The sequence below is a fragment of the Olea europaea genome, chromosome 7 (genome assembly GCF_002742605.1).
Source record: "Olea europaea var. sylvestris chromosome 7, O_europaea_v1, whole genome shotgun sequence".
Classification (NCBI taxonomy): domain Eukaryota; kingdom Viridiplantae; phylum Streptophyta; class Magnoliopsida; order Lamiales; family Oleaceae; genus Olea; species Olea europaea.
This window is the reverse complement of record NC_036243.1, coordinates 17,495,086-17,521,410: the sequence shown is the minus strand read 5'-3', so window position 1 is coordinate 17,521,410 and position 26,325 is coordinate 17,495,086. Positions and strand designations below refer to the sequence as shown.

Genomic DNA, 26,325 nt, shown 5'->3' with positions numbered 1-26,325 from the left:
TCAATCTTTCGACTAATCCCATATTTCAAAATAATTCAAAATTCCGAACCCTGAGCTTCTTTTCTACTTCATTAAGTTCTAGAATTAGAATTTGAGTTCTAGCTCCGCTATTGAATGCTTCACCATTGCCGGGCAGACTTTCTTGAGATTGTTGTGATCATGCAATGTGTGCCTTTTTAAGCACGCTATCGTAGGTCTCCACATCTCTAGTTGTCGGCAAATCGCCCAAAGCACATTAGTAGTGGTGTATCGAACTGAGTCAGAAACCAAACCTCTCATCAGGAACATAAATAGGGCGATTGGGGTGACAACATAGACCCGACTTTCACTAAAGGGATCTGGACTGTCTAGGTACCACCATATTGCTCTTTTCTTGAGGATCTGTAAATTCTTTATTACTGTGTGGACAATTATCCGTCGAGCATAAATTTAGGTTCGGTCTCAATGAAAAAGGAAATGAGAACCTAACAACGCATCTTTACACATTAAGAATCACAGATCGTCCATTTCATTTTGGGTGACTAAGGAATCATATGATTCGAGTCCTTTTTTCATGCTTTTTTTAGGAGGTGTGAGAAGCTTTAATCAATTGGATATTCTTAATCCTCCCTACCTGACAAGAACAGCATGAAAGTCTTTTTTTCCTTTTCACATGGACCACACTAATGCTAGTTGGACACAGTTATGTGAGATTGGTATTGCCAAGCTAGACGGCATTCATTAGCTGAGCTCAATCTTTAGGCCTGACCCAGATTCTGTGAATGGTTGGTCCAAACTCTATTTTTCCATTAGGGGTAGCTTGAGCTAATTGACTCCAACTTTAACTTAGGTTGGCCAGAAACTAATGTTCTTCCATGATAAAACCTAATATTCCAGTGAACCATTAACCTGTCTTGAAAGTTACATCCTCTATCATTTATATGTAGGAAAAAATTTCTGTACATATGACTACCATGAAATGAATGTAAAGGACATAATCGCAGTGCAGATGCATTCATTTTGTAATTTAACATTGCGAAAGAGTTCAAGAAACAACTATATCGAAACTGAAACTGTACATGAATTCAAGGAAACCGATTATACATGCACATTCGTAAGCACGTGCTCTTCAAGCTACGAGGTTAAATATTTAACCTGTTCTCAGAAATTTATTTCGAAATAAGCAAGTGATCATCAAACTTAAAAGAAATCAAAATGCATAAAATGGAATGATATATAACTGCTTTTACGATATTGTACATGGAAACTGACATGTTGATTAACATCAAGGTCTTCCAAAGTACAGTAAATTAACGGCTGGAACTTCCAAAGCACGTTTTTATGTGAGCTGCAAATAGATAAACTGGCACCCGCATAGGTTCCCAGATACAATACAATGTCGACTGTAAACTTTATGTACAGCGAGGAATAAGATTTAGCCGCTATAGAAGAGATTAAATGAAAGTCGAGCATAATCTATGTGACGCATGTGAAGATTATTCACATGCTGGTTTTGAGTCGAAGCTGCTCAAGCAGATTAAAAAGGCTTGAAAGGCAGTGAGAGGGTAGCGATAATCCATGGTGAAAATGTCTTTTCCGATCTTTCCAAACTGTAAAATTACCTTTTCTTGTTCTGCAGCTGATATGTTGAGAGATGGATCAACATTAGCCACAAGCTGGAAATTTTTAACAGAAGCTACTGTAACACGGCCCTTGAAATTCAGGCACCAGCACTGCAATTGTTCATGCCATCTAGGAGCTTTGTTTTTTAGAACTAGTGGCTCTCCAGAAAGTGGTGGCGTTAATGATGAACTTGAAAGTTTTCGGGAGCTGAAATTTAAGGCCGAGTCCTTTCCTTCTGAAATCCGTAGGGAAGACGATTTGTCATCATAACATTGTGGAAATGATGTTGGTGTCGGGGCAGTGCCTCCCTCCTGAATTGAAGAGACCGGAATTGAACTCATGACACAATTCATTCTCCTAGGACCTCTTGTGCGGAGAACATTGAGTTCGTAGGAAATAGTGGCTACATTGTAGTTATAAGCAGGTAATCTTGGAGATACTTGCCTCGTGTTGAACCTTCGACTCGACCTACTATTATGGTGCACTGCAGCATCATTCGGAGGTTCACAGTCATATATGGTGAACTTTGTCCCCAGAAAGTTAGACCTGATTGAGACATTTTCAATGTAGTTAGAACAAAATATTTCAAAAATATATCAATCTACCAAAGTATTATGCGAGATTTGCCTTAGTCTTCCAACATATGTATTGCTGGCTCGAGAAAAATCATCTGCAACTAAAGATACCACAAAGTCCGTGCTCGTTGCCCTTCTAATCTTTTTGGCTGCCAATAATAGTTTATCACTCTCCTCAGCTGCGATTAGGAAATATAATTAGTTACATGCCTTATAATGGCTAATGAATTCCCATTCTAATTCATGTAATGCATCGTGAGTTTTTGAAGATTGAATTTCTGTATTTTCATTTGGTAAAGCACACATCTCCACTCTTACATACAGCACAAAAAATGCATTTTAGAGTCTCCACATCTCTAGTTGTCGGCAAATCACCCAAAGCACATTAGTAGTGGTGTACTTCTGTTGTTCGAATTGAGTCAGAAACCAAACCTCTCATCAGGAACATAAATAGGGCGATTGCAGTGACAACATATACCCGACTTTCACTCAAGGGATCTGGACTGTCTAGGTACCACCATATTGCTCTTTTTTTGAGAATCTGTGAATTCTTTATTATTGTGTGGACAGTTATCCGTCGAGCATAAATTTAGGTTCGATCTCAATGGAAAAGGAAATGAGAACCTAACAACGCATCTTTACACATTAAGAATCACAGATCGCCCATTTCATTTTGGGTGACTAAGGAATCATATGATTCGAGTCCTTTTTTCATGCTTTTTTTTAGGAGGTGTGAGAAGCTTTAATCAATAGGATATTCTTAATCCTCCCTACCTAACAAGAAGAGCGTGAAAGTCTTTTTTCCTTTTCACATGGACCACACTAATGCTAGTTGGACACAGTTATGTGAGATTGGTATTGCCAAGCTCGACACCATTCATTAGCTGAGCTCAATCTTTTGGCCTGACCCAGATTCTGTGAATGGTTGGTCCAAACTCTATTTTTCCGTTAGGGGTAGCTTGAGCTAATTGACTCCAACTTTAACTTAGGTTGGCCAGAAACTAATGTTCTTCCATGATAAAACCTAAAATTCCAGTGAACCATTAACCTGTCTTGAAAGTTACATCCTCTACCATTTATATGTAGGAAAAAAATTCTGTACATATGACTACCATGAAATGTATGTAAAGGACATAATCGCAGTGCGGATGCATTCATTTTGTAATTTAACATTGCGAAAGAGTTCTAGAAACAACTATATCGAAACTGAAACTGTACATGAATTCAAGGAAACCGATTATACATGTACATTCATAAGCACGTGCTATTCAAGCTACGAGGTTAAATATTTAACCTGTTCTCAGCAATTTATTTCGAAATAAGCAAGCGATCATCAAACTTAAAGAAATCAAAATGCATAAAATGGAATGATATACAACTGCTTTTACGATATTGTATATGGAAACTGACATGTTGATTAACATCAAGGTCTTCCAAAATACAGTAAATTAACGGCTGGAACTTCCAAAGCACGTTTTTATGTGAGCTGCAAATAGATAAACTGGCACCCGCATAGGTTCCCAGATACAATACAATGTCGAATGTTAACTTTATGTACAGCGAGGAATCAGATTTAGCCGCTATAGAAGAGATTAAATGAAAGACGAGCATAATCTATGTGACGCATGTGAAGATTATTCACATGCTGGTTTTGAGTCGAAGCTGCTCAAGCAGATTGAAAAGGCTTGAAAGGCAGTGAGAGGGTAGCGATAATCCATGGTGAAAATGTCTTTTCCGATCTTTCCAAACTGTAAAATTACCTTTTCTTGTTCTGCAGCTGATATGTTGAGAGATGGATAAACATTAGCCACAAGCTGGAAATTTTTAACAGAAGCTACTGTAACACGGCCCTTGAAATTCAGGCACCAGCACTGCAATTGTTCATGCCATCTAGGAGCTTTGTTTTTTAGAACTAGTGGCTCTCCAGAAAGTGGTGGCGTTAATGATGAACTTGAAAGTTTTCGGGAGCTGAAATTTAAGGCCAAGTCCTTTCCTTCTGAAATCCGTAGGGAAGACGATTTGTCATCATAACATTGTGGAAATGATGTTGGTGTCGGGGCAGTGCCTCCCTCCTGAATTGAAGAGACCGGAATTGAACTCATGACACAATTCATTCTCCTAGGACCTCTTGTGCGGAGAACATTGAGTTCGTAGGAAATAGTGGCTACACTGTAGTTATAAGCAGGTAATCTTGGAGATACTTGCCTCGTGTTGAACCTTCGACTCGACCGACTATTATGGTGCACTGCAGCATCATTCGGAGGTTCACAGTCATATATGGTGAACTTTGTCCCCAGAAAGTTAGACCTGATTGAGACATTTTCAATGTAGTTAGAACAAAATATTTCAAAAATATATCAATCTACCAAAGTATTATGCGAGATTTGCCTTAGTCTTCCAACATATGTATTGCTGGCTCGAGAAAAATCATCTGCAACTAAAGATACCACAAAGTCCGTGCTCGTTGCCCTTCTAATCTTTTTGGCTGCCAATAATAGTTTATCACTCTCCTCAGCTGCGATTAGGAAATATAATTAGTTACATGCCTTATAATGGCTAATGAATTCCCATTCTAATTCATGTAATGCATCGTGAGTTTTTGAAGATTGAATTTCTGTATTTTCATTTGGTAAAGCACACATCTCCACTCTTACATACAGCACAAAAAATGCATTTTAGACAAACATGTTTTTTTCTACACTAACATTGCAAGAAAGACATCAGTCAAAACTTCAGTTACCTAGAAAAAAAGGAGCCCTCTAATAATTCAACAAGAAGTTTTGATTTAAAACCGCAGAGTAATGGCTAATGAATTCCCATTCTAATTTATGTAATGCATCGTGAGTTTTTGAAGATTGAATTTCTGTATTTTCATTTGGTAAAGCACACATCTCCACTCTTACATACAGCACAACAAATGCATTTTAGACAAACATGTTTTTTTCTACACTAACATTGCAAGGAAGACATCAGTCAAAACTTCAGTTACCTAGAAAAAAAGGAGCCCTCTAATAATTCAACAAGAAGTTTTGATTTAAAACCGCAGAAGCAATCATTTGAACAATAATGCACCAGTTTGTAATATGTAAATCCAACCATAGTTTGTACTTAGTACCTAATCCATTGGCAAGCACTTACAAAGAAGGGACCAAAGATCCTTTTTCATTTTTCGATATGAAAACATGGAAACTGAGAAGAGGAAGTAAATGGGTAAATGAATAAAATGCCGTACATGGGGTCAGACCAAAGTACAAGCGGTATGTGGAAGTTGATCTATCCCGCTTAATAAAGCATTGAATTGGTTCGTCTCGGGGCCCCGGCTAGCAAAATCACAAATGAAACAAAATAAGGTTACAGAAGATATTATTTATCAAAACCTAAAACGCAAGACATAAGAGCTGAACTCTCATGTACAAAACCTACCTGCTTCAATGATATGGGGAAAGTGAGCCTCCCACATTCCTCTGGAGTCTTGACAATTTCCTTAGTAACATCCCTCCACGACTTACAAACTGATGCACAAAAGACAACTACTGTCCTAGCAGGCCAAGAACTCTCACTCTCTTCAACCCTCCGGATTATGTCCAAAAGCAATTCTGGTGGTAAATTTGCCCAATTCCCTTGCTGAATTGGCTTAAACAGGGCCACATCAGGGGCTATATGGGACCTGTTCCTGCTGAGCCAACGCTTCCCCTCAACCCCTTTTTTTGAGGTACTTCCTGTTCCATCTTTTATCTCCTTTAACTCACGAACTATGCCCTTGAACGACATCTCAGTTGATTCCAACCAAGCTTACCCTTTACTTAAAATAAAAATAAAAAATAAAAAAAAATGGAGAGACGTCGGAGCATAAACAGAACACCCGTCAAAAATCCCCAGAGAAATATAAAAGTGAAACTGTGTTTGAGCCAAATCAGATGCAAATCCAGATCCACAACAAAAAATTTCAATCAAAATATTACAATCCCCCGCAACTTCCAAAGTAACGCTGACATTCTTCAACATACTGATAAATATAGCATAAAGAAATGACTAATTTGTAATACAGATCACCCAACTCAACATGATTAACACCGTGTTCTTCTAAGAATCAGATTTCCTCAGCTCATGGTTTCAATATTAAAACTAACAAATACTGCAAACCCAAAATGTATATCCACTTCAAAAACCTAATTAAACGAAAATGGAATGCATTTACACTAACCTTCAGATACGGATCAACCTTCAAAACGCAGCAATCGGAGAAAATTATTATCAGATCGGATGCACAAATCTGAAGTCCTCCATTCTTATCTCCTTCCAATCTAAATAACTCAAACTACCGCCACCGCCGGCACCACCACCTGTCTGGAAGGGATGGAAAGATAAATGGGTCACAGGGAAAACGAAATAACAACTCCTTTTCAACATCAACAACTCATAAAAGCCCCCATCCTCCAAACAAAGGAAAAAGGAAATTGCACAGTCATTCCATTAAAGCTCTGGCTCTCTCTCTCTCTCTCTGTAATTTTTATTTACCACTTAATTTTTCATTGAATTAAAAACATGGGCACTGAGTATGAGTATATAATAATTAGATTTAATTAGTGGGTCCCGATAATGGAAGCACGTCACTGAACTGCTGGAATGTCAAGTATACCATGATGTCCAAACCACAAATAGTTTTTCTTTTTCTTTTTTTGTTTTTAATATGTAAATAAATAAATAACACTAAAAAAAGGGCCATAGATTGAAGTAGCTGCACGTTGAAATCTACGGATATTATCCAGTCATTGTTAAGCTTAGTTGTCTGGATGTGGAACCCTATTTTTGTAAGTTTTCGAAACTAACATTGTTAGCTGGACTTTTATTGCCAATGGCCCCTCAACGATCGTATAATCGTGCCTAAACTTTATTTTTATTTTTGATCATTTCGATATTACAAAGTTGGCCCCAGTTAGCTTCGGAAACGAATGAAAGATCCGAAACAACGAATACTATGAAAATTAGTGACATTGATTATTTGTCGTTTTCCTTTATAACAAGATTTGTCGTGTTTAAAAAGTGATTTTTTTTAACTGTTTTTTTACCTTATATAACACAAATGTATACTATTAGAATTAGTGCAAATAAATTGTGATTTCGAGACCAAGAGGAAGAGTTTTAAAGAGAAATCTCATGCTAGTCTCTTCAATTGTCTCAAATGTTTTATAACAATTGAGGTTTACGTGGATTACTATAAGTAAAATAGATAAAAATATGTCCATCAAATAAACTCGCAAACTCAAAAGATTGAAATAATGCTACTAAAAAACGTAAATTTGAAAACCGACTTATTACTCCCCAATGGACCAAAGATCCTTTTTCATTTTTCGATATGAAAACATGGAAACTGAGAAGAGGAAGTAAATGGGTAAATGAATAAAATGCCGTACATGGGGTCAGACCAAAGTACAAGCGGTATGTGGAAGTTGATCTATCCCGCTTAATAAAGCATTGAATTGGTTCATCTCGGGGCCCCGGCTAGCAAAATCACAAATGAAACAAAATAAGGTTACAGAAGATATTATTTATCAAAACCTAAAACGCAAGACATAAGAGCTGAACTCTCATGTACAAAACCTACCTGCTTCAATGATATGGGGAAAGTGAGCCTCCCACATTCCTCTGGAGTCTTGACAATTTCCTTAGTAACATCCCTCCACGACTTACAAACTGATGCACAAAAGACAACTACTGTCCTAGCAGGCCAAGAACTCTCACTCTCTTCAACCCTCCGGATTATGTCCAAAAGCAATTCTGGTGGTAAATTTGCCCAATTCCCTTGCTGAATTGGCTTAAACAGGGCTACATCAGGGGCTATATGGGACCTGTTCCTGCTGAGCCAACGCTTCCCCTCAACCCCTTTTTTTGAGGTACTTCCTGTTCCATCTTTTATCTCCTTTAATTCACGAACTATGCCCTTGAACGACATCTCAGTTGATTCCAACCAAGCTTACCCTTTACTTAAAAATAATAATAATAATAAATAAATAAAAATGGAGAAACACCGAAGCATAAACAGAACACCCGTCAAAAATCTCCAGGGAAATATAAAAGTGAAACTGTGTTTGAGCCAAATCAGATGCAAATCCAGATCCACAACAAAAAATTTCAATCAAAATATTACAATCCCCAGCAACTTCCCAAGTAACGCTGACATTCTTCAACATACTGATAAATATAGCATAAAGAAATGACTAATTTGCAATACATCTAATCACCCAACTCAACATGATTAACACCGTGTTCTTCTAAGAATCAGATTTCCTCAGCTCATGGTTTCAATATTAAAACTAACAAATACTGCAAACCCAAAATGTATATCCACTTCAAAAACCTAATTAAACGAAAATGGAATGCATTTACACTAACCTTCAGATACAGATCAACCTTCAAAACGCAGCAATCGGAGAAAATTATTATCAGATCGGATGCACAAATCTGAAGTCCTCCATTCTTATCTCCTTCCAATCTAAATAACTCAAACTACCGCCACCGCCGGCACCACCACCTGTCTGGAAGGGATGGAAAGATAAATGGGTCACAGGGAAAACGAAATAACAACTCCTTTTCAACATCAACAACTCATAAAAGCCCCCATCCTCCAAACAAAGGAAAAAGGAAATTGCACAGTCATTCCATTAAAGCTCTGGCTCTCTCTCTCTCTCTCTGTAATTTTTATTTACCACTTAATTTTTCATTGAATTAAAAACATGGGCACTGAGTATGAATATATAATAATTAGATTTAATTAGTGGGTCCCGATAATGGAAGCACGTCACTGAACTGCTGGAATGTCAAGTATACCATGATGTCCAAACCACAAATAGTTTTTCTTTTTCTTTTTCTTTTTTTGTTTTTAATATGTATATAAATAAATAACACTAAAAAAAGGGCCATAGATTGAAGTAGCTGCACGTTGAAATCTACGGATATTATCCAGTCATTGTTAAGCTTAGTTGTCTGGATGTGGAACCCTATTTTTGTAAGTTTTCGAAACTAACATTATTAGCTGGACTTTTATTGCCAATGGCCCCTCAACGATCGTTTAATCGTGCCTAAACTTTATTTTTATTTTTGATCATTTCGATATTACAAAGTTGGCCCCAGTTAGCTTCGGAAACGAATGAAAGATCCAAAACAACGAATACTATGAAAATTAGTGACATTGATTATTTGTCGTTTTCCTTTATAACAAGATTTGTCGTGTTTAAAAAGTGATTTTTTTTAACTGTTTTTTTACCTTATATAACTCAAATGTATACTATTAGAATCAGTGCAAATAAATTGTGATTTCGAGACCAAGAGGAAGAGTTTTAAAGAGAAATCTCATGCTAGTCTCTTCAATTGTCTCAAATGTTTTATAACAATTGAGGTTTACGTGGATTACTATAAGTAAAATAGATAAAAATATGTCCATCAAATAAACTCGCAAACTCAAAAGATTGAAATAATGCTACTAAAAAACGTAAATTTGAAAACCGACTTATTACTCCCCAATGAAAATGGTAATCCTTCTTCTTCTTATTATTTGTATTTAGCTATCTATGACATGTCGTATGAGCATATGAGATTTGGATATTCTTATTTATATTGGATAATATAAATATACATTCATTGTTTTGCTGTTTAGTTCCTGGAATTAAAATTTAGATTTTAATTTAAATCAAAGCTAATAATTAATTTTAAGTATATATTTTATGAAATTCACAACTTTTTAACTATACATTTCATCAACTGTTATCAAAACATATTAAAAATTGATTTTAATGACAAAAAAATTGCTGTGTGTCCAAAAACTTATCAAAACCAATACCATGTATGTATTGTATATATATTAACAATGTGCAAGAATGAATTGTCAATTTAAAATATACGTAAAATAAAATTTAAAAAAAAAATAAATAATCAATCACTGTACATTGGCACATTCTGTATGTTCGATTCTGCTGCGGCCTTCCTATGTTTTGCATAGTGACACCTTCAGAATTTTTAATACAAACAAAATAACGGATAAATATTTTACGTGTCTTTCTTGCTTAATAATATTTTATTCCGCTAATACCCAATTTCAATCTTTTAAACGTTGCTTTCTATATATGTTTATTGATTGTAGACTGTGGATGTACAGATATTTCTATTATGAGATGAAACAATATTTTGCACAAGTTTTTGAGTTCCCTTTTGCATATTAAAAAAAAAAAAAAAGGTTTTTCTAATTAAATAGATTGCTTAGAACTTAAATTTTTTCATTAACGACTTGTGAATTTTATTCAAATATTAACTCAGAAGAATTACACAAGTTTAAAGTCTAATATATTGTAGTGGACACGTTCTTGAAAAGAACTGGGCAAGATTGATAGAGATACATAAAATGAAATTTGTGAGTTATTATTTCAAATCACATTAGTCCATTGTACTACATGGGGTTAAATGCTCTAAAAGTCGCCCAACTTTGAGTGGAGATGCATCCAGATAACTCATTTTTAATTTGGTGAATCGAGTCACTCAATTTACTTGTAAATATGCTCACTCATCTTCAAGTGGTGCAATCAAATCACTCAACTTCTACTTGCTTACAGATCTGATCGCTTTTTTCGCTATTGCCAATTTAACTAATGTAATATGCTCACATCGACATTAAATATAATGAATAATTGAAAGGTAAAATGTTCTTTTAGTTTTCAAGGTTTTTTTAAGAAAAAATATCTTAATATGGGCAATTTGCATTTCAATGTAACAAAGACATAAACGGTAGTGATATGATAGTTTAATGTCTAGATGAGTATATTACATTAATTAAATTGACGGGACAATTCATAGAATGACGAGATTTTGCTAGTAAATCAAAGTTGGGTGAGTTATATTATTCCATAGTGAAGATTGGGTGGCTAAATTCGTAAGCAAATAGAAGTTGAATGATCTAATTGTACCAAATTGAAGACGAGTGTGATCTTGATGCACCTCAACTCAAAGTTGGGTAATCTACAGTAAATTTAACCTTCAGTACATCATTTGTTGCAATTTATCAAATGCAATTTTACTTTTTCTTATTCTTTTGTGCACAAATTAAGAAGAACAATTTGTGACACAATATTCACATTAGGTTGACAATAAAATTTATTTATTGAAATTTTATCTTCAACACATCTCTTCACATGCTAACTAAATTTATTTTCAATTAAAAACCGTAAAACACGATTTTCATAATCAGATAGCAGGCAAACTAAACCTATTTGTCACTTAGATACCAAGTGGAACCAACTCTAAAAGCTTTTGATATATTAGTAAGATTGTCCATATTTTGCCAATGTACAAAATATAGGATTCAGCAAGTTTTACAGACACTGGGACCTAAGATGTTCTTGAACTCCTACCACCAACCTTCGTTGAAATCTACAATTCACTCAATTGGATATATATCAAGATTAACAGCTAAAAGTACTCGACTTGAGACCATTTTCTCAAGAAATTGCTTAAATCAGAAGGCTGGAAAACTGAGGCATTGACCACAATTCCTTTGAGGACGTTGTGGGATCTTATCGTTCAAGAATCCAGTTTCTCAACTAGATCAACCACTTACGGAAATGTCGTCATGTAATTACTCGAGGCTATTGCCCTCGTTAGTGATTGGTCAATCATAATTCTTCACTGCATCGCATTCTGCATCATAAAGCTTGAATTTGGCCCCCATAGCCATAGTGCTTCAAAAGCCCTTCATTTTGCCTCCAGTTCTCTTTTACCTTCACTTCAGCCTGTTCAATGAGCAAGGTTATTGAAAACTATTTTTTCCACTAAAACTAGATTAGAGAATTCAGTGTCCAATGGTCAATAACTCAACCAAAAATTCAGAGGTAAATAGATCTGTCTGTGCAAGTGTAATGTTTCAGACAAGCATGTTTTGACTAAGCATGAAAATAAGTAAAAGTACTCTTGTATCGAAACCTATTTCCATATGTTACTTTTTTCTTACTTTTAAGTCAACAAAAACAAAGAAAAGAAAAGAAAAGAAACTACTTATTTTGAAAGTAACTCTTAGTTTATTGTCAAAATCACTTCAGCCCATAATATGTTACTTTTTTCTTACTTTTAAGTCAACAAAAACAAAGAAAAGAAAAGAAAAGAAAAGAAACTACTTATTTTAACAAAAACAAAGAAAAGAAAAGAAAAGAAACTACTTATTTTGAAAGTAACTCTTAGTTTATTGTCAAAATCACTTCAGCCCATAAAAGAAATAGTTGTTTTAAAACCAAACTATTTACTTGTAACTAAACTTCTTAAGATTACCTAACATGCTAAGATCACTCAACTATATTACCTCAAGAAAAACTTTCTTTTGCAAGAAATCTTCTATGTCAAGCCTCGCAGCTGTTGCAAGTAGCTTCAAAGCTTTTCCTTCCTGATAGTAATTCGGAAAATATGAAATTGCACTCGTATAATCTGTAATATCTCTCCGTATCATTGCTAACAGAATTTAATTCTTTACCAACGAAAAGCTCAGCTACAAGCAATGTTTTGCCCAAGATCATGCAAGCATTAATTGAAAAGGAGAAGTATTGACACCAACAAAAAAAAAATGCAGGCAAATGACGCAAACGGTAAAACAGGAACTAGTGCAATATCTCTGATACAAAAAAGGAACTTTAACTTCCAAAAAATAGTATAGAGATCTCTAAATTTCTGCAGCCAATAAATAACAATACCAGGTGTTTTTATCAATCCATTTACTTACTTATAGATTGTACTTTTAAGTTTAAAACATTTTTGATGTGGCAAATTACAAGGCCTATGCTTCCATATGCATACCAATACCTCATAGAGGCCATAGTCTCTCCCGATATTAATTATTTTTATAGTCAGACCTTCTCATTCTTGCAATATATAGTTCTAAATTATAAAAGTGGTAGGTGTCATGCCAAATTCCCAACCATTTCACTACAAAGCTTTGAAGAAAATTATCGTCTATGGTTGCAACCAGCAAATGAGCCTTCGATGACCTGGTGCCCACCTGCCATGATCTAAAGCATCCTGCAGCCATGTTATTGATGGTTACCCTCGAGTACATATGTAATCTGAACTTGTCGGCTGGAGTTGGTTCAGTCAAGTCATCCAAATATTTTTTTTGTTGAAAATTATGTTTACATAAGCATTAACAAATATTAAAATTGTATTGGCAAGTGTAAAATTATGGGAAAATTATATCTATGGTATCTATGTTCACTTAGGTCAACCATCAAATCTACTTGGTAAATGAGTCCCAAACTTCAATTTTTGCAGCAAGTAAATCTCCCTGGCAACAGTTTCGTCCAAAATGCTGTTAAATCTTACATCGCTTGTATACGATAAGGGATATTCGGTGATGAGAGTTTTAATTAAACAAATTTAAGAGAGAGAGAACTAATCTTCTCCCACCCTTACACGCATGTCCAGTCCCTGCAGCCCTTGCCCCTCCCCTGCCCTCTCTGGTGACCGGTCAATTCATAACCCTAGTAAACTAATCATGTGATGTTCTTTTTGTTCAGGGAAATGCTGTAAATAATTTCCAAAAGCAGAGATAATACAATAATATCAAAAATCCAACTGGCTGGAGATTATCTTCATTTCCTTGAGATCTCATGGTGGATAAGTTTGAGAGAATGTAAAGTGACTTTAGAGTGCTGTCAGATTCACCCTCAGATGCATGTGACTGTCCTCAGTCCAGGTTGGGGGAGGGGAGGATTCGAAGATCAATTCATAGAAAATATTATGTACAGTGAGAAAAGCCAGCAATTAGAGCATAAAAATAGTGATTGAGTATCAACTAAGCACTATGAACGATTGCTTGCCATTAAGCTTCCTTCCCACATAATAAAGAGACTAAGTTGAACAATGTGGACTGGAAGAGGAGGGAGATCCGGTCGAGAGGAAGAGGATATTTGAATGGGGTTACTAAAATTTAAGCAATAAAATATTTTATGGTTTTATCATCTACCTCCTGGGATAACTACTCTTCCCCGCGATTACTGTTCAACCTATTGGACTCTCAACTTATCAAGGACGAAAACCTGGCCAAGCATTTACCACACCTCCATCTTAAGGAAATTTACAGAATAAGATACAAAAAGAGACGACTGCAGTGAAGGGCAAAAAAGGAACAATAGAAAGCACTGATAAAAGAAACGTAAATGTCAATACCTTTCCGATGAGTATGATCTTTTGTGAATTCTTCTCTACAACAATCTCAACTTGAATGAAATCTTTTGCATTTGGTCTAGTTTTATAGCTAACTACATTAACCTGTAGAAGCGAACGACCATCATCTTTCAATTGAGAGAGCTTCCAAAAAATTTTACCAAAAACAGAAGAAGAGAACTAAGAAAAGGACCAGTAAAAAGTTAAGTACGACTTGTGACTCACAAGAATCTTGAGACTTTTAAATTCAAAAGATATATTTACCTGACAAGCATAGGGGACTTCATCACGGTACTGCATAAAGATCTTCTCTCTAACAATCTCAGCCACAAAAAATCTTTCAGGGTGCTCACTAGTAATATCCTGATAACAGATTGTACAATAGATTTTAGATTTAAGATGTCAGACATTACCTTCCCAATGAGTATGTACAAATATATGGAAGAATAAATATGAGCGGGAAAAGAAATAAGAAATGAGGATATAAGGCGACATATATTTTAAAGGGAATGAGAAATGAGTAAAATGCAAGACCCTACAGACACGTCCACATTCAGATAGAGTTATATGCTCGTAACCAAAAAAATATAATTGACCTAATCGTTAATTTACAAACTTTAGAGAAGTTTCTATGTTCTTCAACATCAGATGCAGTTTCTATGTAGCTTTTGAAAGCATTTAATTGAAATTTTTTTATCTCAATCATTCCAGACCGTGTAATAGCTGACTTCAACTAGTACAAAAAGATACAAAAAGAACAAATTAAAAGGTACCAGTGATGCAGCACCAATATGATAATTAATAAAAATAGAAAAAAGATTCAGAAAGAATGGAGAATTAAGGGAGGGGATAGAAGAAGAATTCAATAGAAGAAGGGGAGGGATACGCCATAAGCCACCAAAATAATTATTCATTCATCATCAACTGAAAATTACAATGCAAAATAGGTTTAAATAGTAAAGCAATCCTAACGAGCTTGGACCCGAGCCCATACAAGTCCAAATTTAAATAATAGTCCAAAAAAATAAATAAAACTTAAATAAAATAAGTAACCGTCGTCCGATGTCCTCATCAACTCTCCCGGGGTAGGAGAAAAACTCGACCCTATCGAGTTGATAGATAATATAGGCTACAATCAATCTGATACTCCAAATGCTTCAAGTCAAGCCACGAGGGACAATCTTTCTGACAAACCAAGTAACGAAATTCCATAATTGATAGTACTGAAAACTGTAGCTTATTCCCAAGAATATGATCTGACCAAGGGGGGCGATCTTTCCTTCTAACCAAGTACTGATACTGGACTTCAAATGACCAATACTCATGCACCTTATCTTCAAAATTTTCACATGATTGTACATAATGAGAAGCATAAGAAGTATGTCGATCTACCCAACAAACAAGGAAGTACTAAATTTTGCCATCATTGATCAATACAACACGTTCATCTAAAATAATATCAATTTTATCTTTATGTGCTGTGATAGATGGTATTAAAGTAGAAATATCAATATAGTCAAATTGGGGGTCCACAAAATTAGGTAGAAATGGATCATCAAAAGAAGTAATACGATATTTGTAAGTAATGAAGTCCTCAATATTTAAAGCAGAGTGGTGGTTAAAATGTGATGAAAGGGCAATGACGTGCATTTGAACCAACATGCTTTAAAATTTTTAAAGAACCAGCACTACAAGCTTGCAATATGACATAATTCCCAATATTAAATTTTAAATATCGTTTATGCGAATCAGCTTGAAATTTATATAATACATTACTTGTGTCATGTTGTTTATTGATCTCAATATGCAAGTCATGAAGATGATATACAAATGCTTCAGCTGACAACGACACATTAGCATGCGGGGACATGGGAATAAGATCTAATGGTCGCTTAGACTTATAACTATGAACAACTTCAAATGGATTTAGACCTAGAGACCAATTCATAGAATTGTTATATGCGATGTGAACAGTTGGGGGGATCGAGTCCCAATTCTTAAGATTTTTCTGGACTAGAAACTCTAATAGCCAAGACTTCAGTTAGCAATTTTGTTTTGACCATCAATTTGAGGTTGGTCAGTAGTGGAGAATTTCAATTTAGTGCTAAGAACAAGCGACTGAATTCTCCAAGGGTGACTAGTGAAATCATCAAACTCTTTAAGTTGGGTAAAGGTATGACATATAACATGTGATCTAGAGTTGTCGGAAACAAGGGGTATAGTTTCTAAAATCTCGGGAAGGGTCAAGATTCCACTTAAGAAAGTGTCCTCACTATAATCATCAAAATCTTCAAGTTTAGGGCCATATGCTAGATCTTCTAACGACTCTTTTATTGCATTCTTTCGTTCTTCTATGACTAAGACCCGGTTAGGACATTTGGAAGAAATGTGGCCAAAGTCCTTACACCTGATGCATAGCAAGTGAGAAGTCTTTGGAGTTTCACAAATTATACCCTTATTTTCCAAAATTGGAGGACCATTAGACGGGAGAGGTCCTAGAAGGGACTTAACAGGAGGAAGTGGAGCCAATGAAATCGAAAGATGATTGTCATTACGCTTTCTACATGAAGAAACGACCTTGGGCTATCACGACCTTTACACTTGTTTTTTCCAAAGGGAAGGAACACTAGACTGGGAAGGCTCTATGATAGACTTATGATGAGATGACGCTAATGAAATGGGTGAACGATGATGATCACGTTTTTTATATGCAGTACTAATAAGTAACTCGTAGTCCCGAGCTAAAGAGTAAGCTTGATCAAGAGTAGTGATGCCTCGAAAGAAAAGCTCATGCCTAAGTTCATTTCGTAGACCTTGTATAAACCTACTTAAAGTCAGGGTCTCATCCTCAACGACATGACATTTCACTCGAAATTCCTCAAATTGAGCAATGTACTCAGTTACTAGCCGATTCTCTTGTGTAAGGGTGTTCTATTGGGTAAAAATTTCATGATCTAAGCAACCATCGAAAGTAGGAATATCTAAGTCAATGTCTCTAAAGAAACACTCCTTACGACGAGGAAGTGAATGAGTCCTATAATGATCATGGCCTTGTTCTCGCTCACGAACCTGATCCCTATTCCTACGATCACATCGAAAATATTCTTGATCACTTTGTCCACGATGATATTGTCTATTATGAGATGCTTCAGAATTAGTGTCAATCAAACGAGGGGTTCGCTTAAAATTGCTCAACTTAGCAGCTAGGGTCTTTCTCTCCTCACGAGTAGCAGTTATATCTGATTGGTGATATAACACACCTTCAAATCAATTATAAATAAAAAAAAAAAAATCAAATATTGTTATTAGATATTATAAAACAATTGTGCTTCCATTGTCTCTGTTACAAAGTTACTATAAAAATGCGAATTGCAATTGTATAAGCAACAAAAACCAGAGCTAGAAATTGAACGCTAACCCAATATAATAGCCTTAGTAAGGTATACCTCTATAAAATATTAAAGGATAATGGCAAGAAGAGATTCAGTAGTTCCTCAATAGCATATACCTGTACAAGTGTACTGTTTATTCATCCATCAAAATTAAAACAAGTGCGCTGTTTATTCATCCGCCATAGCAATAAGAGATGAAGTTAGACTCAATTAAATTGTTGTAGTTCGACCCAAATTATAGTGGGTATTATAGTTTTGATTGACGTGGTATTGAAGAGATAAAATTATGGATGGAGAAGAAAGTAAATGCAATTTCCAGTGATTGAGTGTCAGGCTGCTGCTCGCCTGGCGCCCAAGCGGTGTGTTTATCCGGCCCAGGCTCATTTCACGTTTTAACGCATTTGCTGGACTCCTATTCTCATCTACAACTTGGATTTTAGGATTTGCATATATTCTCCATGATTTGCATTGAGGTCATAACATTCATACAACATCTTGAGAGTTTTAGATTTTAATTGAGAGTATTGAGATTTAGCGTGACGGTGATTAAAGGCGGCAGTGGCAAGAGAGTGGTCGTGAGCGAGAAATCGGGTGAAACTGTAGGGTATTTGATGTTAATGGATTGGTTATAATCGGGCTTGGTCATTCATTATTGATTATAATGAATTTCTCATCCCCTACCTGTGATTTTTTCTCATCTTGAGTTTTCACATAAATCTCGACGTTCTTGTCTTTTGTTTGTTTATTTCATTATTGTATTTGATGTTAATGGATTGGTTATAATCGGGCTTGGTTGGATATTTGGGACTGATTATGGGTTGAATGGTATTGGGCCGATTGTGATAATATGTGATAAGTGGGTTGGATTTAGTGTTTATTGGGCTGGAAAGCAAGTGGATTGGCTAAATAGATGATGAGAGATGGGTTGTGCGTTTAGTGGGCTTTGGGAGTAATTTGGGCCACTAGCTTATGATCCAAGTGTTTTGATAAAAAAATGAATAGAGTAGGTTATAGAGATGGAATATATGGGCTGAAGGGCTAAGTAGGCTTGAATGCTAGGGTTTGGGATTTGTGGAACAACACCACAATTACTTTTTTTTATTTATGAGCAGCAGCAGCAGGGAAAAAATGAGATTTTTTTTTTTTGAAACTGATAATACAAAAAAAAATGAATTTTCGGGTGTGAATAGTACCCATGAACAGTAACGCGATTTTATTTTATTTTATTTTATTATTATTTTTTTTTTTGGAACAACTATGAAGAAGCTAGAAAAATAATAACTTGGCTGCTCATACTAAAAGTTTATTTGTTTGTGCTGTTCCACAAGTTCTTCAAAAAGAAATAGGAAGAGATTTTTGGATTGGAGATGAAAGATTACCCAAGTTTAGGTTCGGATACCAAATTTGATGCAGCACCAATAGGATGATTAATAGAAATAGAAGAAAGATTCAGAAAGAATGGGGAATTAAGGGAGGGGATAGAAGAAGGGGAGGGATGCGCCATAAGCCACCAAAATAATTATTCATTTATCATCAACTAAAAATTACAATGCAAAATAGGTTTAAATAGTAAAGCAACCCTAACGAGCTTGGGCCCGAGCCCATACAAGTCCAAATTTAAATAATAGTCCAAGAAAATAAATAAAGTTTAAATAAAATAAGTAAACGTCGTCCGATATCCTCATCAACCAGACTTTCAACATTTTTTACAATACAGAATGATATAAATATGATGGTTATAAAGCAACGGAAATATATTGTTAATAATGTTCTATTTCCAGTGGAAAAGAATATGATATCACCATAGAAAGGAGGGATAAAGACAACACCTTAGAATAATAAGCTGGTCCACATGGAAGTTTTGATAGAATCCACTCCTTGACATCATCTACACCATGACCATACTTGGCACTCACAGGTATGACCTCATCAACATTAGTAAATTTCTCATACCACTGCAACAAATGTGTATATAAATAAATTTGAGAAGTTACATTGACACCCTTCAAAATTTAGCAACCTTCCAGTACAGAGATCAGAGGCATGAAAATAGTGCAATCAGAAAATTTAGAAAAAAGCAAGATGCAAACCACACAGAATGCATATAATTGTGATATGAGGTTGTGGTCACGTACCCTTCGATTCAATATTATATTTTCTCTGTAGAATTGCATTATCTTTCGAATAAGAAAAATCTTAATATGGCTTCATGTCTTCTAATTTAGTGGACAAGTGTAACCTTTAATCAGCAGAATAACAAAAGAGAGTTGGAAAATATCTATTCAGATGTCAAGTGCGATTTTGGCAGAAAGAAAAGGGAAGAGAATTCATGCTAGAATCATTTGAGCAATAGTAGCATATTATGTATCTAAGAAATACAAACTTAATTTATGCCACTAAATAGTGGGTGATATTGCTTAGTACCTCAAGTTTCTTTGCAATTTCACCAGGTTTGATCAGGTCCTTCTTGTTTAAAACCAGCAAGGTAGGTAACTTATCTCTGAGGTCTCCAACACCTTCTTCCAGCACTTCATCAATCTGATAGCAGATGAGAGATATTAGTTAAAGGAGACAGTTCCGTAAATAATTATGTTTAGTGGAGCATACCTTTTGAGGTGGCTTACATGCATCAACAACAATGAGTGCACAATCTGCATTAATGGAAGCACTGCGGACATTCTTCATCATCATGGTGTCTAACTTGTGCATTTTCTTCTCAATAACACCGGGTGTATCATAAAGTATCATCTATAAAGCAAACCAATAATATGACTTGATTAGAACCTTAATATTTCTCACAGGAAGTAATTGAGACCAAAAATCCGGAGAGGAATAGGACATTTGAGTAGCTATTCCATCCTCATAAATTACAAAGTGGTTGTAACAAGCCTGGCTGGTGTGCCTTGGGTTAAGATGTGGAAATAGCATTGTTTTCTAAGATCATTATTTCTTTTCATGTCTAGTGAACTCGTTCATTTGGTTATTATGTAGATTGAGACAATGTGAATGTAGTAGTGCAGCAAGAATTGTTCGAGTTTTATGGAGTTGAAATTTGGAGTTTATCACGATGTTGCAGTTTCATGTCATCCATTATTGAAGATTTGGATAGAATAAAACAACTTACTCTTTCATATAATAAGCCCTTATGATCTCTTGTTGAATAAGGATTAGCAATTCTTAAGTTTTTTTTTTTTTTCAAGCGGTGTGTTTATCCGGCCCAGGCTCATTTCACGTTTTAACGCATTTGCTGGACTCCTATTCTCATCTACAACTTGGATTTTAGGATTTGCATATATTCTCCATGATTTGCATTGAGGTCATAACATTCATACAACATCTTGAGAGTTTTAGATTTTAATTGAGAGTATTGAGATTTTGTTATTAACATCCCCTACCTGTGATTTTTTCTCATCTTGAGTTTTCACATAAATCTCGACGTTCTTGTCTTTTGTTTGTTTATTTCATTATTGTCATTATCTTGTGATCAATTCATGAAATAAACGAAAAAGATACCTTATTCGTCATCAATAGGTTATAGCATGTTTGCCTAATGTATGCATATTCGATATCCAAGAAACTTGCCATCTGTTTAGTATTTGCTGTCATTGAATAACCAAATATTAAAGCAGATGTTCAAAATAACATCACATGACCAACTTCAATTGCCATCTCACAACAGAAGCATCATCGAACAACAATAATATTATCGAAGATTGTGATTGTATGTCATAAAAACTTTGTTCGCTGTCATTCAAACATATTCACAAACAGCAAGTGGCTGATATTAAGATACGGTATAAAACAAATCCTAAATCAAAGTTGGCACGGGCCAAGGTTCTCAAGTCGGAAAACTAATCGTCATTACTTCACTATTAGAAACACACAACGAATTGCATAAACATATAAGCAAATTAAGCCTAAAAATAATAATAATAAAATAAAATAATTTGAAATGTAGAACCTGAAAGTCTGCGCCAGAGCATATACCAAGAATACGATGCCTAGTGGTTTGAGGCTTATCCGTAACAATAGAAAGCTTTTGTCCTATCATTTGGTTCGAAAGCGTACTTTTTCCAACATTTGGCTTGCCCAGCACTGCCACATATCCACTGCGGTGATTCGGGTCAACTGGCACGAAATCAAGCTCCTCCATCTCATAATCGTCCAGCAATAACATGTTCCTCTCCGGTTTATCGCTCAGAGACAGCATTGACGATGATGATGTATCATCTTCCTCCTCGTAATCCTCATCTAACCCCATGTTAAATCTAGTTCCTTCTTCATATTCTTGCATATTTTGAACTTCACTTCGAATTTTTACTCGTTTACTACTATGGTCAGATGAATTCTCGTTTGTCCTAGTTCTATTCAAATTGGCTCGAAGCTGGAGGTGGGTTGTTCTTGGTAGTTTGAAAAGAGTGGGGCAATGGCAGTAAGAGTTGAGTATCAGAGGATTTGGAGTGTGGTATCTTGTGGGTTCCGTTGTTGGAAGGGCGAGAAATTGTTGTAGAGTGAGCTCCTTCATGTTTCGAATTCTTGGATTAAGGTGCTGCTTCACTCTCTTGTCTACTCTTATCTACTTCGAGTCCCGTGATTTCATGTCAATGTAATTACCAGAGAACTACGACCTCATCCCGTTTTTGCCATGGTCAATGGAGTATACTAATTTTTTACATTTTAATTGACATTCGCATTATTGTTAAATGTCAATTAAGAGTCGTTAGATTCTCATCTTTCTAAGAATGAAAATGAAAAATATAATCGTTGCGGACCCACATAAAAAATAAAAAGTCAAATATGATGATTTGATATGATGAATAACGATCATATTTTTTATTTTTATAGCCAAAAAATGAGAATCAAATGACTCCTAAATAAAAAAAAATTTGTTTAAAATTTAAATTGTTCAATTGAATAATAACACATGACAAAGTTTAAATCAAATATACATGCAGCAAGGTTCATATCAATTTATCATTAAATATAATTTTTCTTAAATTTTTTCTAATATACTTAATACATTAAATAATAGTTTAAATAGGATAAGTTAATATTTATTGATGACAATGTATATTAAAAAAATAAAAAATACATATACTACCAATAAGAAAAATGACCTATAATTTTAAACATACAATAAAATAAATAAATAAATAATCAAGCATATTTTTATGGACGGCGGTAGTATAGATCGAGAGATGGCAACAGGGCATGTATGGGACGGGTCCGTCATTCCCATCCCCGTCGTGTCGAGTATTTTTGTTATCTTACTTCATACATATACCCTGTTAAAGCGGGACGAGGCGGAATCGGGTCGGGGTGGGGCAAGTCTCCTGCCTCATTTATTTGTTCTTTTTACTTTTTTATTTTTTGCTTTTATTTTTTATGTCATTAGTTAGTAAATAGTATTACTTTTTTACCAATTTGTTAAAAACAACTTATATTCTTTTTAAAAATGATGATAAATCTATTATTATTTTTATAAAAACTTAAATTTGAAATTAATATTAAACGGAGCGGAGACTATATTTCCTGTACCCGTCTCATACCCGCTTTGGGACAATGACCCTTGCCCCATACCCATACCCATCCCATGTAATTGGTTAGGCCAGTATTACCTACCCCATTCGGGCCCGGGCTCCATGGGTATCGGGTTGAACATATTTTTTGTCATCCCTATATAGAACAGATGTATATTCAATGACAATCACTGAAGTTCATTAACAAATTTAACTCATATTTGGTCCTCATTAAAATTATAATTCATTTTTCTCTTTTTTTAACAGTCATATATTTTTCAATAAAAAAATATTATATGTAATTCCAAAACTTTTTCTTTTTTTTAACCACACATTCTTCAAAAATAGGATATTTTGTCATCCCTATATAGAACAAATGTATATTCAATGACAATCACTGAAGTTCATTAATAAATTTAACTCATATTTCGTCCTCATTAAAATTATAATTCATTTTTCTCTCTTTTTTTAACAATCATATATTTTTCAATAAAATAATATTATATGTAATTCCAAAACTTTTTCTTTTTTTTTTAACCACACATTCTTTAAAAATAACATTATTCCAACCATTAAAATTTCAAATAATAGGGGCAAAACGAGCACTTTAAATTATCATCCAAATAATTTTATTATGACAATATTCCCTTGAGTTTCTAATTATTACTATAATAATCACTCAACTAGAAACGTTTGCATAAAACTCTACGTGTCATTGTTAAATTTCAACGTGAACACAAAGGACATTAACTAGTACACCATATTTAACATAGTGGTGTTGATTGCAACTAACGACTTGTAAATCACCTTTCTTCTATATTTGTTCGATGTTAAAAAATAATCAATCTGTGAAACTTTGCATTTTTGTTGTCAATTTTATAACATTTGAATCACAAGGCTTACTATTCTGCACAATTTGTGTGCGCTTGTTAAAATTAAAAGTAAGATTTTTAAGTTAGCATTTTCAGCTAAATGGGTCATGATTATTAATATAATATAGGAATGACGATGAGACGAGTTGATGTGCCCTGAAACCCCCTCCCCTAGTGAAATTGTACAGCATCGGTCTGTGCCTTTTTATTAATTTCTCTTATAAATTTTATTGGGCGTTTGGATATTTAATACAAAAGTTTTACTAGTGGACTAAAAATAAAAAGATCTCAAATCCATTTAGTTACACATCCAAATATATAAAGCCCGGAATTTAATTAATGATGAGTTCTTTTGTAGATCTTTCAAAATATTTATACAAAGAATTCGAGGTGGGATTTCTTTCACGCATTTATATTTAAAAAATATGGAGGCTATAATAGGGAATTCGTTTTGTCCTATAAATCATGTTAGAGAATTGATGACATCCGAAATCCGACCTAATAAAAACAGTTCGCTAACCCTACCTCAGTTAAATGTGAATTTGGCCCGTACTCCCAGGTCGAACAAACCCGCCGTTATCTCAGAAAAATATCATGATTACCCCTTATCACATCACCCTATCAATCAGATACACTTGCCACAGGTGACATTATCACCGTCCGGAACAACCAATTCTAAGTCCTCAACCTCCAGCCCCTTGCAGGTCATCATTACCTAGGAAAAACATTGACACATGGCCACCGGCTTCATCTACCAATCACAAGAGAATCCGACGACCCGAGTTTCGAATTCGACACTGTTACTGATTTGACTGATTTGATGTAATTTCAGCTAAAATTATGTATAAATAGTTGAATAGGACTCTTGTAAAAGGCAAGTGATTTCATACAACAACTCAAGGCATAATTACACTCTCTAAACATATTTTGTGGTCTTTTTTTCAACAATAAATCGCTCTTTTTTTCTTAAAGTTGGTTTAAGATTAGTCTTGTTAATTTTGACGTCAACAGTTTGGCGCTAGAAGGAGGGCCCTAATTGTGAAAAATAGTATCATTCTCTCCACAAAATCCAAGAGTCATGAGTCGTAGCTCAAATTTCAGAAATTCATTTCATACCCACCCTTATGAAATGAATACACCACCAAGTTCTCCACGACGACAGAACCCTCAAATGACCGCCATGAGGAAAACCTGTACCAACCATCAACGCAACTCCCCGAGAGTGCATAAGACAAACGTATGGGAATCCGAGCTCATTCCACTAGACCCGCAGACCAGGATCGAAGGAGGAGAACCCGTCGAAGAACTAGAAGGAGCTCAAGCATGTGCCAAGAACCCAACAAAGGAGCTCAAAGTCGGGCGCGAGCTGCAGCCATCCACCCGAAACGAAATTGTGGCCTTCCTTAGACAAAACCTTGATGTCTTCACCTGGAATCACGGGAACATGAGAGGAATAGACCCCAACGTCGCATGCCACAAATTATAGGTGGATCCTTCAGTTCCGCCAAAACAGCAAAAACGACGACCTCTGAACCCTGAAAGATACGAACACTCAACAAGAAGGTACAAAAAGCTGTTGCATAACGGTTTCCTCCGTGAGGCCAAATACTCGAAGTGGGCCGCAAATCCGATCCTTGTGAAAAACACAACGAAAATTGGAGGGTATGCATAGACTTCACCGACCTCAACAAAGCATGCCCAAAAGACAGTTTTTCTTTGCCAAGAATAGATCAAATGGTGGACACCACTGCCGGACACGAACTACTCAGCTTCATGGACGCGTATTCCGGATATAACCAGATACCGATATACGGCCCAGATCAAGAACATACCTCGTTTGTAACTGACCGAGGTCTTTACTGCTACAGAGTAATGTCATTTGGTTTCAAAAATGCTGGTGCAACCTACCAACGACAAGTGAATTTCATGTTTTCCCAACAGAGTGGAAAAATAATGGAAGTTTATGTTGACGTTATGCTGGTCAAAAACATTAAGGCCAAAGATCACTGTTAGCACCTGACCGAGATGTTTGATAAACTAAGGAAGTATGGAATGAAGTTGAACCCAATGAAATGTGCTTTCGGGGTTAGCTCTGGAAGATTCCTAGGTTACATTGTAAACAACCGAGGAATCGAGGCAAATCCTGAAAAAATACAAGCTGTCATCCAAATGA

The 26,325-nt window shown here is 35.3% G+C and overlaps 3 protein-coding genes across 6 annotated transcripts; all 3 read right to left on the bottom strand.

Annotated features, from left to right (window-relative positions):
• Positions 1-1,195: 1,195 nt before the first annotated feature.
• Positions 1,196-3,788, bottom strand: LOC111397994 (tubby-like F-box protein 5). The gene is made up of 4 exons (XM_023024958.1): positions 3,554-3,788; positions 2,610-2,684; positions 2,230-2,374; positions 1,196-2,148 (listed from the first exon to the last, which is right to left on the bottom strand). Exons 1-4 carry the CDS (start codon positions 3,786-3,788, stop codon positions 1,476-1,478), a joined length of 1,128 nt encoding a protein of 375 aa, XP_022880726.1. The 3' UTR covers positions 1,196-1,475.
• On the bottom strand, positions 3,546-8,886 carry LOC111397220 (tubby-like F-box protein 5). 4 transcript variants are annotated; one of them, XM_023024015.1, is made up of 5 exons: positions 8,571-8,886; positions 7,783-8,161; positions 7,592-7,679; positions 4,566-4,692; positions 3,546-4,484 (listed from the first exon to the last, which is right to left on the bottom strand). In XM_023024015.1, exons 2-5 carry the CDS (start codon positions 8,128-8,130, stop codon positions 3,812-3,814), a joined length of 1,236 nt encoding a protein of 411 aa, XP_022879783.1. In that variant the 5' UTR covers positions 8,131-8,161; positions 8,571-8,886; the 3' UTR covers positions 3,546-3,811. The 4 variants fall into 4 exon arrangements, with proteins under 4 accessions (XP_022879783.1, XP_022879784.1, XP_022879781.1 ...); XM_023024016.1 differs by having other exon boundaries at positions 7,783-8,156; XM_023024013.1 differs by lacking the exons at positions 7,592-7,679; positions 7,783-8,161; positions 8,571-8,886 and adding exons at positions 5,410-5,497; positions 5,601-5,979; positions 6,382-6,698.
• Positions 8,887-11,453: 2,567 nt separating this feature from the next.
• On the bottom strand, positions 11,454-22,373 carry LOC111397219 (GTPase ERA-like, chloroplastic). The gene is made up of 8 exons (XM_023024011.1): positions 21,723-22,373; positions 20,369-20,509; positions 20,186-20,299; positions 19,591-19,716; positions 14,634-14,732; positions 14,373-14,474; positions 12,517-12,597; positions 11,454-11,953 (listed from the first exon to the last, which is right to left on the bottom strand). Exons 1-8 carry the CDS (start codon positions 22,284-22,286, stop codon positions 11,867-11,869), a joined length of 1,314 nt encoding a protein of 437 aa, XP_022879779.1. The 5' UTR covers positions 22,287-22,373; the 3' UTR covers positions 11,454-11,866.
• Between the last annotated feature and the right edge of the window lie 3,952 nt (positions 22,374-26,325).